The 14,548-nt window shown below is 32.3% G+C and overlaps 1 protein-coding gene across 4 annotated transcripts in view; it reads left to right on the plus strand.

Annotated features, from left to right (window-relative positions):
• ZNF280C (zinc finger protein 280C) overlaps window positions 1-14,548 on the plus strand; it is a 50,660-nt gene that overhangs the window by 13,959 nt on the left and 22,153 nt on the right. For all 4 annotated transcript variants that reach the window (XM_079122707.1, XM_079122705.1, XM_079122708.1 and 1 more), the window contains 6 exons: window positions 281-430; window positions 3,560-3,625; window positions 3,725-3,861; window positions 7,347-7,437; window positions 11,422-11,598; window positions 11,744-11,850. In XM_079122707.1, the coding sequence (XP_078978833.1) occupies window positions 281-430; window positions 3,560-3,625; window positions 3,725-3,861; window positions 7,347-7,437; window positions 11,422-11,598; window positions 11,744-11,850 (728 nt within the window). The remainder of the gene's footprint in view (window positions 1-280; window positions 431-3,559; window positions 3,626-3,724; window positions 3,862-7,346; window positions 7,438-11,421; window positions 11,599-11,743; window positions 11,851-14,548) is intronic.

Here is a 14,548-nt window from a genome sequence, read left to right on the forward strand (position 1 = left end):
TCATATCCTGGTCATAACAAACTAACTTTGATTGGATTTGATTTTAAAATTTATTGGCTACTGTCCTCTATCATCTTTTAAGCTAGCCAAGTTTACTAATTTAGATCTTGCAGATTGAGTTCTGAGGTTTTTACTTTTGCTACCATGTACCAGTTACAAATATAAATTCAGTAATTGCTTTAAGGGTTATTAAATATATCTTACACAGCTTGTTTTGTATTGCAAAACAAGTATTTTTCTTTTCGAAAATAAGAGTTGTTTCTCAATGCTTGAAAATTAGATAATTCAAAAATGGCAGAACTCTTCATGGAATGTGAAGAAGAAGAGCTGGAACCATGGCAGAAGAAAGTAGAAGAAGCTAGAAATGAAGATGATGATGATGAGCTGATCTTTGTTGGAGAGATATCAAGTTCAAAACCAGCCATTTCAAGTAAGCATTTACTTCAGTGAGGTTTCATAAAGTGTCTGTCTTTTGTTTCAAATGGAAAAAAACTGTGGGTGCTCTTATATGTCCTTGATATACATGTTCTTTTTGTAGGAGCTGCAAATAAGGAGGGTAAAGGTTAGTAAGAGCTTGTGTTAGTCCTGATGGGGATGAGTTTGGGGATGGGACTAACGATTTGAGAGGTTAAAATATCATAAGTGAGAAGAGAAGAAATAATTTAACTAAGGATTAAAATCACATGACAACATAATAGGCCTTTTGAGATTGGAAATCCTACTTTGGTTTTTTGTTTTTTGTTTTTGTGGTGCTGAGGATTGAACCCAGGGCCATGTGTTTGTGAGGCATGCACTCTACCAACTGAGCTATATCCCCAGCCCAGAAATCCTACTTTTTATTGATACATTATAATTGTATATTGAAGTGGGATTTGTTATTCACTAATACAATTTAGTCAGTTTCATTCACCAGTATACCGCCCCCCATTACCCCTGGTTCCCTTTCTCTTCTCTGCTGGTTTCCCTTCTATTTTCATGAGGAAACCACCCCTGATTTTCTTTTTCCTCTTTTTCTCTCTAGCTTCCACATATGAGAAGACATTTGACCCTAGACTTTGAGTGTAGTTTAACATAATGCTGTCAAGTTCTATCCATTTTCCTGAAAATGACATAATGGTCTTTAATGGCTGAAGAAAATTCCATGGTCTATATATACCACTTTATCCATTCAATTGTTGATGGACATCTAGACTGGTTTCATAACTTGACTTTTGTGAATTATGCTGCTATAAACATGAATATGAATATATTACTATAACATTCTGACTTTAATTCTTTTGAATAAATACCGAGAAGTATATGTGGGTCATTCCTATCACTAGGTGATTCCATTTCTCATCTTTTGAAGAACCTCCATACTGATTTTCATAATGTCTGCACTAATTTACACTCACACCAAAGGTGTCTTTAAGTATTCCTTTTTCTCCACATCCTTGCCAGCATTTATTTGTATTCTTGATGAATGCCATTCTGACTGGAGCGAGATAAAATTTTAGTGTAGTTTTAATTTGCATTTCCCTGATGTCTAATGATATTGAATACTTTTCTATGTATTTCTTAGCCATTTACATTTCTTCTTTTGAGAAGTGTCTGTTTAGTTCATTTGCCCATTTATTGATTGGGTTATTTGTGGAGTCTTTTTTGGAGGTAAGTTTTTTGAGTTCTTTATGTATTCTGGATATTAATTCTATGTCAGAAGAAGAGCTGGCAAAAATATTTTCTTCCATTCTGTAGTCTCTCTCTTTATTCTCTTAATTGGGAAATGCTAATTAATGGAGCCAAGTAGTCTGGAATTTTTTCTTTTTCTCCCTTCAGCACATATGTAGAGAAAAGTGAAATGCTTTGCCTAAAATATCAGAATATACTGAATAAGTTTGTGTTAGTTTCTTATAGTGGTTCTCACATAATAGGCAGCTGCCTCATTAAAGTGTCATCTTGATTCATGGCTATAAAATGCATAGGCGCTGCATGATTATACAATCTCTGTTCTGTGTACTTACATGTGCTGAACCGTCTGACTACACCCATCTTCCAGCAAATCAATTGTAGATGACTATTAACAGTATTCAACTAGAATAGTGCCTATTCATTTTAAATGATTCTAACAAAAAGGGAATTAGACAACAGTGGAATTTCTAAATTATTAACTGAAAATTTAAATGTAAATAACTTTATTGATGTTTTATGTGTAAATCATAAAATATTTTTAACAAATGGAATATGAACTAAAATTTAGTAGTACCATAAAGCACAGGGGGAAGGTATTAAAAACTTATGTTCAGTAGACTACAGCCACTGAAAAAGTAGGAATAACTCTTTTGGGGGAGTGGATACTGGGTATTTAACTCATGGGCAATTTGCCACTGAGCTATATCCCCAGCTCTTTATTTTTTTTATTTTGAAACAGGGTCTCACTAAGTATCTGAGGCTGGCCATGAATTTGTGATACTCTTGTCTCAGCCTCCCAAGCCTCTGGGATTACAACATGTGCCACTGGGTCAGCAGGAATAACTCTTTAATGATTTGAGTAAATACTTACCTTGAAATTTCTGAATGAAAACAATTCCAAGTTGTTTGAATCAACAAAGAAAATTATTTTCCTGAAAGAGTTCTCTAGTGATCAAAAAATAACCCTACTTTTTGTGACCCCTTAATTTTTATAATTATTTTATGAGATTTGGTTCTTTTTTAATGAATATTTTTAATATTCTGTTGAACATAGTCTTTAATCCCTGTAATAAGGGCCAGCAATTTATAGCCTGCCAGCCAAATCCAACCTGCCTTCTACTTTTTCTTTTATTGTTGTTCTTTTTGGTTATGGATTTGGTTCCTTTCTACTAGGAGATGAAAAAGGAAAATTTCCTGTTCACCTGGGTGCAGTGGCATATGCCTGTAATCCCACTGACTATAGGCTTTGGTAGGAGGATTGCAAGTTTGAGGCTGGACTCAACAATTTAGCAAAGCCCTAAGCAACTTATTGAGACCCTGCCTCAAAAATTTAAAAAAATATAAAATGGCTGGGGATGTAGCTCATTGGTAAAGCACCCAGTTCAATCCCCAGTACCAAAAAGAATTATCATTCAGAACGCAAGAGTATTGGTACTGTATATGCCTGTAATCCCAGTGACTTGGGAGGCTGAGGCAGGAGTGTCTCAAGTTCTAGGCCAGCCAAAGCAATTTAGCAAGATCCTAAGCAACTTAGTGAGACCGTGTCTCAAAATAAGAAATAAAAAGGGCTGGAAATGTGGCTCATTGGTTAAGCAACCCTTGGTTCAATTCTCGATACCAAAAAAAAAAAAAAAAGAGTAATGGTACTGAGTAATCAAGAATTGAGTAGTCCAGTCAGCTCACCCTTAATGAAACTTCCAGGCATTTAGCAATGTAAATTTGGCATAGAGATTGGGGAAGGTCTTGATACTGAGCATAAGCTTGTCACCATTAAGGGAAAGAAATGTATTTCTGTTGTTGGTTATTTATGGATATACTTTTGGAAAGTTTTTTATTACTTTAATATATTTCATTAAAATATTGAATTTTAAAGGAAATATTATTTTTGTAGATATTTTGAACAGAGGTAATTCCAGCTCATCTTCAAAGGGAATGAAAAATGACCCACTCGGTTCAGGTACAGTATTAATGTACTACTTTAACTTTAAAATGAAATAATTTGACAAAATTGGTGGTGTAAAAATATAGTCAATATATGGTATGATTTTACATATAGCTATTCCTGATATATTCAAGTCTACAAGTCAACACTACAAAGACCCAGCATCAAATCCAGTGGCTGCCTTGCCTAGATTTCATCCTGAATCTAAATCTTCACAAAGCTCTGCTGTTGTTCAGAATACATCTAAACCTGTAAGTATTTCTGAAAATACACAATGAGTTCAGGAACATATTAGATACCAAGTTAAAATTATGAACTGTCATAGCTAGTTACCATTCCATTACAAGCATAATTGCCTCAGAAAATGTGTCCACTTTTATGATATACTTCAACCAATACCCAGAATAATAATTATAAAACTATCTACCAGGTTTATAAATCAGGAAGTTTGAATAGGCACAGTATTGAAAACTATGCAATCTAAATAAGAATAAAAAGGTATAATTAGTGATGAATATTATATAATGGCAATTTTTATTTATTTTAATTTTTAAAATATTATTTCATTAATACATAGTTGTACATATTTGGGGATATAATGTGATACTTCAGTACATGCATACAACATGTAATGCTCAAATCAGAGCAATTAACGTATCCATCCCCTTAAACATTAATCCTTTCCCTATGTACGGAACATTTAAATTATTTCTTCTAGCTATTTTGCAATGTACAATGAAATATTAAGTGTAGTCACTTTACTGTGCTATAAAACACCAGAACTTATTCCTGTTAAATAATTGTATTTTTGTACCAACCTCTGAATATTCTCTTTCCCCACTGCTCTTCCCAGCCTCTAGTGATGTTTGTTCTACTCTCTACTTCTATGAAATCAACTTAAGATGATAAACAAGTATTCTTAACTGAGAAGATTGTTCCAAAGTTGTTTATTCTGAACATGCTTTCATTGTTTAGTTTTTAAAACTTAAAATAGGTAAAGCAATACCATTTCAGGGGATGGTAATATGTATAATTCTTTGTGATATTGATATTGAGATATATATATATATATATATATATATATATATATATATTTGTATATTAGTCTTACTTCTTAGACCATTCCTATGAGGTGGGCACTGTTGTCCCCATTTTAAGTTTGAGGAAACAGCCACAGAAAGGCTAAATGATCCACTCAAGGCCACATAGCTGGATATGGGATTTCAGTCCAATTTCACCCTGAGTTTTAACAATGTGCCTATTCACAAATCTTTATGTATATTTAAGTATATTCTTTGAAAAATGGAAGCATTGCTGTAAAGCAATGGTATTGTTCACAGAACCTTGAGGTTCCTGAGACTCTTTAAAGGGTCCAGGAGGTTAAAGCTATTGTCATGACACTAAGAAACTTGCCTTTTTTACTGTGTTGACATTTTAAAACTCTCCTGGTGATTATATTGTACAGCCAGGGTTGAGAATTTTAGATTCAGCTGGGCCCGGTAGTACACACCTGTAAGCCCAGTGACTCAGGAGGATTGTGAGTTCAAGACTAGCCTCAGTAACTTGGTGAGGCCTTAAGCAACTTAGTGAGACCCTGTCTCAAAATGAAAAATAAAAGATGCCGGGAATGCAGCTCATTGGTTAAGTGCTCCGAGGTTCAATCCCTGGTACAGAGAGAGAAAGAAAGAAAATGATAGAGGTTAGAATCACTTTTAAAGTCAGTTGCACAAAATAAACAAATGAACAAATAAATGAATAAATAAATAAAGTCAGTGCACTATAGCTTATGGGCAAAGGCTTTGCATTTTGGCAGGCCTGGGTTCTAGTCCCAACTACCTTATCAGCAAAAATCTGAGTTGTACTGAGAACCATATTTAACCACAGTAAGTCTGAGCTTACCTATTTATAAAATAGGAGATAATACAACGTCTTTATTAATATTATTGTAACAACTACTTAATATAATACATGTACTATGAGGAAAGCAAGTACAACTGAGCATGGTGGCACATGCCAATAATCCCAGGAATTTGGGAGCTTAGGTATCCCTGTAATCCCCTCAAACTTAATGAGATCCTTTCTCAAAATAAAAAGAGCCAGGGAATGTAGCTCAGTAGTATAGTGCCTCTGGGTTCAAACCCCAGTACTGCCAAAAATAAAAAATAAAAAGAAGAAAGAAAAGGAAAGAAAAAAGGCAAATGCATTTTAAGTTATTGGTGGCTATTATTTCAGTTGAAAAGGTAAATGACTTGAAACTAAGAAGTAACTTTTCCGAAGTTACATGGTTGAGTAAATAGACAGGTGTTCTAAATCCCAGTCATCACCTCTTCTGGTACCTTTCTGAACCATATTATGAGACATAAGAAATTTCTAATTGGAGAATTATTTTAACAAGTTATTTGTCAAATAATGTGTCTGTTCTCTGAAATTATGGTACTTAATTGACCAGATTTGTCACCTCAGAAATGGTTTAAAGTATTAACTTTGAGAACTTCAGTTAGAGAACTATTTTTGGAAATTGCAAAAGAATATTTTCCATTTCTAACTGCAACTGTTTAGAGAAAATACTTATCTTTCAATAAGATTGTGCTCAGTTAAAATTAAGTTTAACCATTATTACTTTTCTATAATAAATATAAAGGCTCATATAGAAATCTGCTTTTCATGCCTCAAATTCTAGGGATGGAATGGTTTGGATCACAATATTTTTCTTAACAAATTAATGTTGTTATAAAACAGTAGCAAATAAAATTCTTATGACCTACTGAACTTGACTTTTAAGCACAAAACAAGCAAACAAAATCTTTATATTCCCATTATAAAAGTAATGTAATGTGGGAGGGGATTAGAAAAGAAAGCACCCTATTGTTTGATTTTTGTTTCCAGCAGATGGTTAGTGTGGTATATAGAGTATCATGATCAGGGCCATGTTAATATTGATTTGATAACCTGTTTCTCATTTTTCATTGAACACTGAATTGAAAGCATTAAAAAAAAAAAGAAAAAGATACTTCTTAAAAGTATGATGGCGAATGATAGTCTGTCATCTTATTTAGCCACTTCTTTATCAGATATGAGCTTTTATTTCTTGCTCTTATAAATATTTCTCCAGTAAATATTTTCATTTCTTTATCATAAGATCTTAGAAGTGGAATAATTAGATCACAGGATATGAACTTATGAAAACCCTTGAAAGATACCGATAAAATTTTCTTGTAGAAAAGTTGTACCAAGCCGGGCGTGGTGGCGCACGCCTTTAATCCCAGCAGCTTGGGAGGCTGAGGCAGGAGGATCAAGAGTTCAAAGCCAGCCTTAGTAATGGCGAGGCACTAAGCAACTCAATGAGACCCTGTCTCTAAATAAAATACAAAATAGGGCTGGGGATGTGACTCAGTGGTTGAGTGCCCCTGAGTTCAATTCCCAGTACCAAAAAAAAAGAAAAAAGAAAGGTTGTACCAAAATATAACCTCTACTTTGCCAGTAATATCACTATTTTTAAATTTTAACTTTTAACTTCAAGCTAATTTTAAATTTCCAGAAAAATTACAAAAATAATGCAAACAGTTCCCTTATATCCTTACCTAATAGGGGCTAATTTTGGCAGAAACTAGTAATTACCTTTTTGTTTTATAGTTCATAGTAATTTAATCATTAAGGTTTTCTTCATTATGTTGGCACACAGTTAAATTTGCCGTTATAAAAATTTATGAAACAAAATAACTATAACTTTTTACAGGATTTTTCAAAGAATTCGTCACAAGTTGAATCAGATGATTCTTCAGTCTTATTGTTTGACTCGACCCAGGATACAACAGCACTGTCCCCAGGTATACTGAAAAAATTTTGGAAGGTTTGATTCAGCACTTTTTAATAAAAATTACAGAAGTAGGCATGATGAATATACATAGGAAATTAAATTCTGTTTTGAAGTCATACCTTTGTGTTCTTTTTTTCATACATTGTAAGATAGAATAGATCTAACTTTTTTTTTTTAATTTTGAGACAGGGTCTCAACTAAGTTGCTTAAGGTCTCACTAAATTGTATGTGGCTGGTCTTGAATTTGTGATCTTCCTGCCTTAGCCTCCTGAGTCACCAAGATTACAAGTGTTAATTACCACATCTGGCTAGACATAATCATTTATGAATTCCTTTCTTGGGTGATTTTATATAAAATAATATTTAATAATTGAATATTTTTTTCTACTAAGTTGGCTAGCATGTATTCTTTGAGCATATTCTCACATGGAACCAGCAATGGGTTTAAAAACCTTGGTACAATTTCTGTGAGTTAAAGAAGTCTTGTAATGCTCTAAATATTTAAAAAATAAAATATTATTTGCAAGTCCATTAGTATGAGAACAAATGTATGGTTATAGTTGATTTCTTAATAGACTATTATCTTTCTGTTCAAATGAATGATGTAGATATTGTAGTTAAATATCATTAATAGAGTAGTATAATAAAATGACAGAACTAAAGAAATAGTGATTTGTACATGGTAAATACTCAGTACATATACATTGAAGGAATAGTGAAATTTTCTGATTGAATAATAGTTACAGTTCTTTGTCTGCCATAATGAGGTTCTTCATTAACCAAAATAAATTATTGTGCCAGTTAAATAATTTTATCTATATTCAAAGAAATTACTATTTCTGTAGTAGCTAAATTGATGTATTTCATTAAATGGAGAACGGGACATTTTTTTAAGTACATTGATTAAATCCAGGGGTACTCTATCACTGAGCTATATCCCCAGCCCTTTTATTTTTTATTTTGAGACAGTCTTATTGAGATACTTAGGCTGGCCTCAAACTTGGGATCTTCTGGCCTATGCCTCCTACTGAGTAGCTGAGATTATAGGCATAAGCCACTACACCCAGCTCACAATTTTTTATTTTAAAATTATTTAATAACAAATTAGTATGCAACATTTATCAAACCCAAACTAAAAATTTATAGTAATATTAGTGCCCAAGTATTTTCCCATTTTGATAATACTTGATTTGATATTCACCTGTCTAGGTCTCTAGTTAAGTAGCCATGAAACAAAATAAATAGGGAGATAAAATAGTTGTGTTAAATATGAATTTACAAAGCACATGGTTTATTCATAGGAAAAGTCCGAATTTCTGAAACTTATAGTAGTTAAAGACAGTGACTCCTAGTTGGGTGCAGTGATGCACACCTATAATCCCAACAACTTGGGAGGCTGAGGCAGAAGGATTATAAGTTCAAGACAAGCCTCAGCAATTTAACAAGGCCCTAAGGAATTTAGCAGGACCCTGTCTCAAAGTAAGAAATAAAAAGGGCTGGGGATGTGGCTTAGTGGTTACGTGCCACTGGGTTCAGTCCCCGGTATCAAAAAAAAAAAAAAAAAAAAAGTGACTCCTATTCTTACTTTAAAAGTTTTTATACTGCAGAAATTGGAACTTTGCCCTGAATGGTAAACACTGTTATAGTTGGCTATGAAGATATGTATTTAAACCTCTTCTAATGATTTTTGTTGCCTTTATCAAATCACCTAACCTCTTTATACTTTAGTTTTCTCACATTAAAACAGATACTTTTACTTTTCTCACATAATGCATTTATTCTCCAGACCTGAAATGAGCCATTTGTAGATAAAATTAATTATCTCATGGCTTTTTTGAGGCCCACATAAGTGATAAGTGAAAACTGCATCATAAGCTTTAAAGTACTTAAAATGTTGTTACAGTGATAATTATGAATGTTTATATGTGATATGTTTTTGGAAGCATGATTATTGAACTTGTGTCCAAGATGATTATGGTAGAGTAGACAAAGTTGGAGTTGGATATGAACTTGACTTTGAAAAATGAGGACTAGGGATGTGGCTCACTGGTAGAGTGCTTTCCTAGTATGCATGAGGCCCTAGGTTCAATCCCTAACACTACCAAAAAATGGTTTGATTTTGAAAAATGAAAATGAAATTTTTTTTGGTACAGATAAGAACAGTTGAGTGTAGTGAATACTAGAGACCAGAGGCAATAGAAATAAGGATCAGAATAGAAAACTATTGAGCACAGTTATTTTTATTTAACTTAGATTTCTTCCTGCTTTAAATATTATATAGTAAAAGTCTGTTTTTAATATACAGCCCATTATATATAATCCAAAATACCAGCATTCATTGGTTGTTCAGATTTTCTAAATACCTCAAAAGAATGTTAAAATGATTACACAAAAGTTGGTCCAAGTTCCTTAGTATAGTATAGCAGTCAATGATGTGCTTTGAGGAGGGAAAAAAAATTCTGTTACCTCAAAGAATAAAACAGATTTGATAGATGAGCTTGCTAATATCATAATCTTACTTTCCTAATGTACATCCACTCTGTTTCTCTTATAAATGTACAGTTGGGAGCATTAAAATATATGTAGTTTTAGAACCTTTATCACAGTAAAGTACAATTGTATATTATTAGTTTTAAAAAATCACTTTTTTGCTGTGTCTGGTTTATAGCCTAAACTATCACTTGCTCTGAATACTCTGCTCTATATACTCTGAATTATATAATCCTTTGGCCTTTAAGGTGATGATTTTCAAACACAAAACTATTATTAAAAAAGGAAATCCCCATTCAAACAAAAGTTCACGTAAAAGTCTAATAAATAAAACATAAAAAGAGAGTTTATCTGACATGTTCATTTTATTGCATTAGACTCAGGGGACCATAGTTTGAAAGCCATTTTATTAATTCCTTTTCATATGAGTGAGTGAGGTATTGCTATTCAAGATTAGTTGTTTCCCTTGTACTTAGGGAATAATCAGATAATTTAATCTAAGCCATCTGTCAGGTTGTTAGTTGGAAAAAGAACAAAATTGAATTTTCTACAAAAATCTCAAGTTTTATAAAACATCTTAAATCTCTACATTTTTAGAATAAATAATTTTTCAAGCTCAATTCTTAAGCATCAAAAGATAAAATCATTTCCTTTCTCCCATCTTTCCACGCTGCCATAATGTTGTATATAAATGTCCCTACTAAATGCTCTCAAGAACATCAACAATGCTGAAGAGAGGCAAGCACCATGTTCTTATTAGGCCATGCCCTGAAGTCATCACCTAGTTTCTAACTGTGATGATGAAGCATGGTTATATTGGCAAATTTGAAATCATTGATGATCACTGAGCTGGAAAAATTATTGTGAACCTCACAGTCAGGTTAAAAATGTGTGAAGTGATCTACACTACATTTGATGTGCAGCTCAAAGACCTAGAAAAATGACAGAATAACCTGTTCCCATCCCAGAAGTTTGGTTTCATTGTATTAACAACCTCATCTGGCATCATGGACCAGGAAGAAGCAAGATGAAAACACACAGCAGGAAAATCCTAGGATTCTATTTTGAGGGATTTAAAATGTACCTAAAAATAAAGTGCCTCAGTGGAAAAAAAGAAATTTATTTAGGAACTTAGAGTATTCTCTGTGCTTTTATTTTTCTTTCTTTTGGCTCGGAATTTTGGGGTCTGACTCCTTTCATACCTGTTCAAATATTTCTTTGTCTGAAAGTATCTTTAGAATTTTCCTGTATAAAGTTTATTTCATGAATTTGCCAAATATACATAGTTCATAAAAGGTGTTTGTACAATTTCTACCTTTTAGTTATATAAATTTTCAGCATTATTTTTATCATTTGTATAATATTGTAATTCAATTATATTATCTTTAGCCTCAAGGTAATTTTTATGTACTTTTAAGTATAAGGCCATTTTAGTACCAGTTTTATGTAATATTCTATACTAAAGTATTTATAAATATCTTTCCTACTATTTAAATCTTTGTAGACACGGATCAAACTTCATGTGGATTAAAACGTCCGTCTACTTCTAAAGTAAACAGTGTTAATCCAAAAAAGCCAAAGGCCGGTGAAAGTGTTTCTGAAATAAATCCCTCCTCTTCATTGTCTTTAAATAACTCCCCTTCAGAGGCATCTTCCCAGGCTATGGTATCAACAACAACGGGTCAGTATGAAATCTGGCATATGAAAAAGAAATTGTATTATTTATAAAATTTTAGAAATAATGATGAATTTCAAAACTGTTGTTAGTGATTAAGGTTTTAAAAAAAAGATGAATTAGAGTCATTGAAGTTCTTAATCTGTTTTAGGTTCAAATACCTCAACTCAAAACAAAACTGGAGTACCTTTCCTAAGATCTTGTCCAAAGTGCAATATTCAGTTCAATCTTTTGGATCCTTTGAAATACCACATGAAGGTAAAACTTTTTTCAAAATTCGATTTTTTTTTTTAATGTTTACAGATCCATGAAGATATTCAGGATTGATCCATAGTAAAGCTGGTTTGTACAAATATTTAGATAATAAATCATCTCATATTGTTATTTCTATATAACTTAAGTAAAAATTGGTATTTGTAATGATTGTCTTTATATAAGATTATAAAATCTTCCCAGCCCTAAAATTTAAAAAATTTTAAAAATTAAGTTCATATTCGTGCCACAGTATGTTCATACTGCACTTTAATTTTAGATGAAAATAATGTTAATCAAAACTTTTTGTAAAGCAGGCATTTTATTAGGCACTTAATTCTTCATAAAATTTAAAATTTATTTTTTATCCTTGGTGACAAATACATATCACATGACTTGATGGAAATCTTAGTTTTCCCATTTAATTATCAACAGACTTCTAATGATGGAGCATATGAAATGATCGTTTTAACTCAATCTGGAATATACTTTATATAGTTTCAAATGAAATCTAGCTTTATATTGGTATAGGAAACTCTTGAAATTAGGTTTTAGGTACTAATGAAGTGTGGGATTTAGGAGAAACTCCACTTAAAATATTTTAGAAGGTATTACAGTATTCTGTTTTGTCTGTATAAAGATAGTCTGTATTCTCTTTGCATACCTAGTGTAAATGGCACGAAGTGGGGAAGGAAGCAAGAGAAAAGGTAATGTAGATGATATATGGGAAAGAAGGGGTGAGAAGAGTGCAAAGCAAAGAAGCAACCTAAGAAAAGGTACTGCTTCACTGTTCTGAAGATTGGCACACTTTTACTGAAATGCAGCATTTTATAAAAAATTAGGGGGGAAAGACATGTTTTAAAATTCCAAATACAAATCTCTTTATTCTGGGGCAAAACTGTTGAATTGATCACTACACTTACCTCCCAGAGTGTATTTGAGAAAGGTGAATCCAAGTCCCACATCATCAATATGTTTTTTGATATTTTCCTGTTCTGTTTTGTGATGCTGCTCTTTAGGATATAGGTATATCTCTTTCTCTTTATACTGTCATTGTGAATGTACCTTTAGCATTTTTATAAAGTATTCTTTTGGTATTATTGTTTCAGGCTTTTTATCTAAATTCCATTTTATGTGATAGCAAGCATACAACCCTTGCTTTTTATTGTTTACATTTACCTGTTATTTTCTTATTTAACCTTTTATTTTCAACCTTTCCAAAGCACTTTTAGATTTCTTACTTTCACTAGTTTCTTTTGTGATCCTACATGAAAATCTTATTTCTTTTCATTCATTTAAGCCCATTTGTATTCATTGATAGGAGAGATTTAATTGGTAAGATAGGTTTAATTAATCTTTGTTTTGTCAGTTTTTTTTGTTACATGCTTTATTTCTTAAGTCTTTTACATTATATTTGTTTTATGTGTATGTAGCTTAGACTTCAGGAAAGTTGCTGTTTTCCACCATGACTTGTTTTATTATGTAGGCTTGTCCCTTTTTTAAACCAATTTACTGAGGTATGATTGACATACAAAAAGCTGTACATACTTCATGTATACAATTCAGTGAGTTTGGAGATAAGTTTACAGCTGTGAAACCATCTGCAGTCTATGCCATAAATATATCCATCACTTTAAAAGCTTCAAACTGCCCGTTTTATTATTTTGTGATAAGAGGAGTCATGTGGTATTGTCCTTCTGTTACTGATTTATTCCACTTAATATAATATCTTTCAAGTCTATCCATTGTTCAAGAGGTAGATTTCTTTCCTTTGTAAGGCTGAATAATATTCCATTGTATGTATATACCACATTCTCTATCCATTTGTATATTAATAAACATTTAGATTACTTTCATGTCTTAGCTGTTATGAATAATGATGCAGTGAACATGAGATTGCACATTTGTCTTTGAGATCCTAATTGCACTTTCTTTGAATATGTACCCAGAGGTATCAATGCTGGATTTTTTGGTACTTGTTTTTAATTTTTGAGGAACCTCCATATGTTTTCCATATGTGGCTGCACCAGTTTACATTCCCATTAAAGAGTGTATAAAGGTTGCATATTCTCCACTTCTTCACCAACATTTATCTTTTGTCTTTTTGATAAAGTATGAGGTGATACCTCGTTGTGGTTTGATTTGTATTTCCCTGATAATTAATGTTGAATGCCTTTTCAGTTGCCTGTTACCTATTTCTGTATCTTTTGAGAAATGTCTATTCAGTTCCTGTACCCATTTTTAAATCAGTTTATTTTTTTATGTTGAGTTATAAGAGTTCTTGTATGTTTTGGATATTAACCTTTTATCAGATCTGTAGTTTGCGAATATTTTCTATTTTATTTTTGTTTTTAAATTATTCTAAGAGACAATAAATAAATTTTCTTATTGAGGAAAATGGCTCATGTATGAAAGTAGGATCAGTTTATGAGGTCTTGATTTTATTCATGAGATAGATTTCCTGGTCAGTTATTTAAGCATTCTAGATAGAATATGTCGAAGTTTGTAAGATGTAATTGATGCTTCTTTCTTTATGAGCCACTTATCTCCTAGCACCTCGACTCTAGAGAATGGCAGGTTAGCAGTGCTCAGAGTCTACTTCCAACCAAGCTTACTAATGTACTACTATGTTATTTAATAATTAAGCTTATACATAGTCATAGTCATATCAAACTACCTTTCCTTTTCAGCTAAATCTTGCTGC

This window comes from Sciurus vulgaris (assembly GCF_902686455.1).
Source record: "Sciurus vulgaris genome assembly, chromosome: X".
NCBI lineage: Eukaryota > Metazoa > Chordata > Mammalia > Rodentia > Sciuridae > Sciurus > Sciurus vulgaris.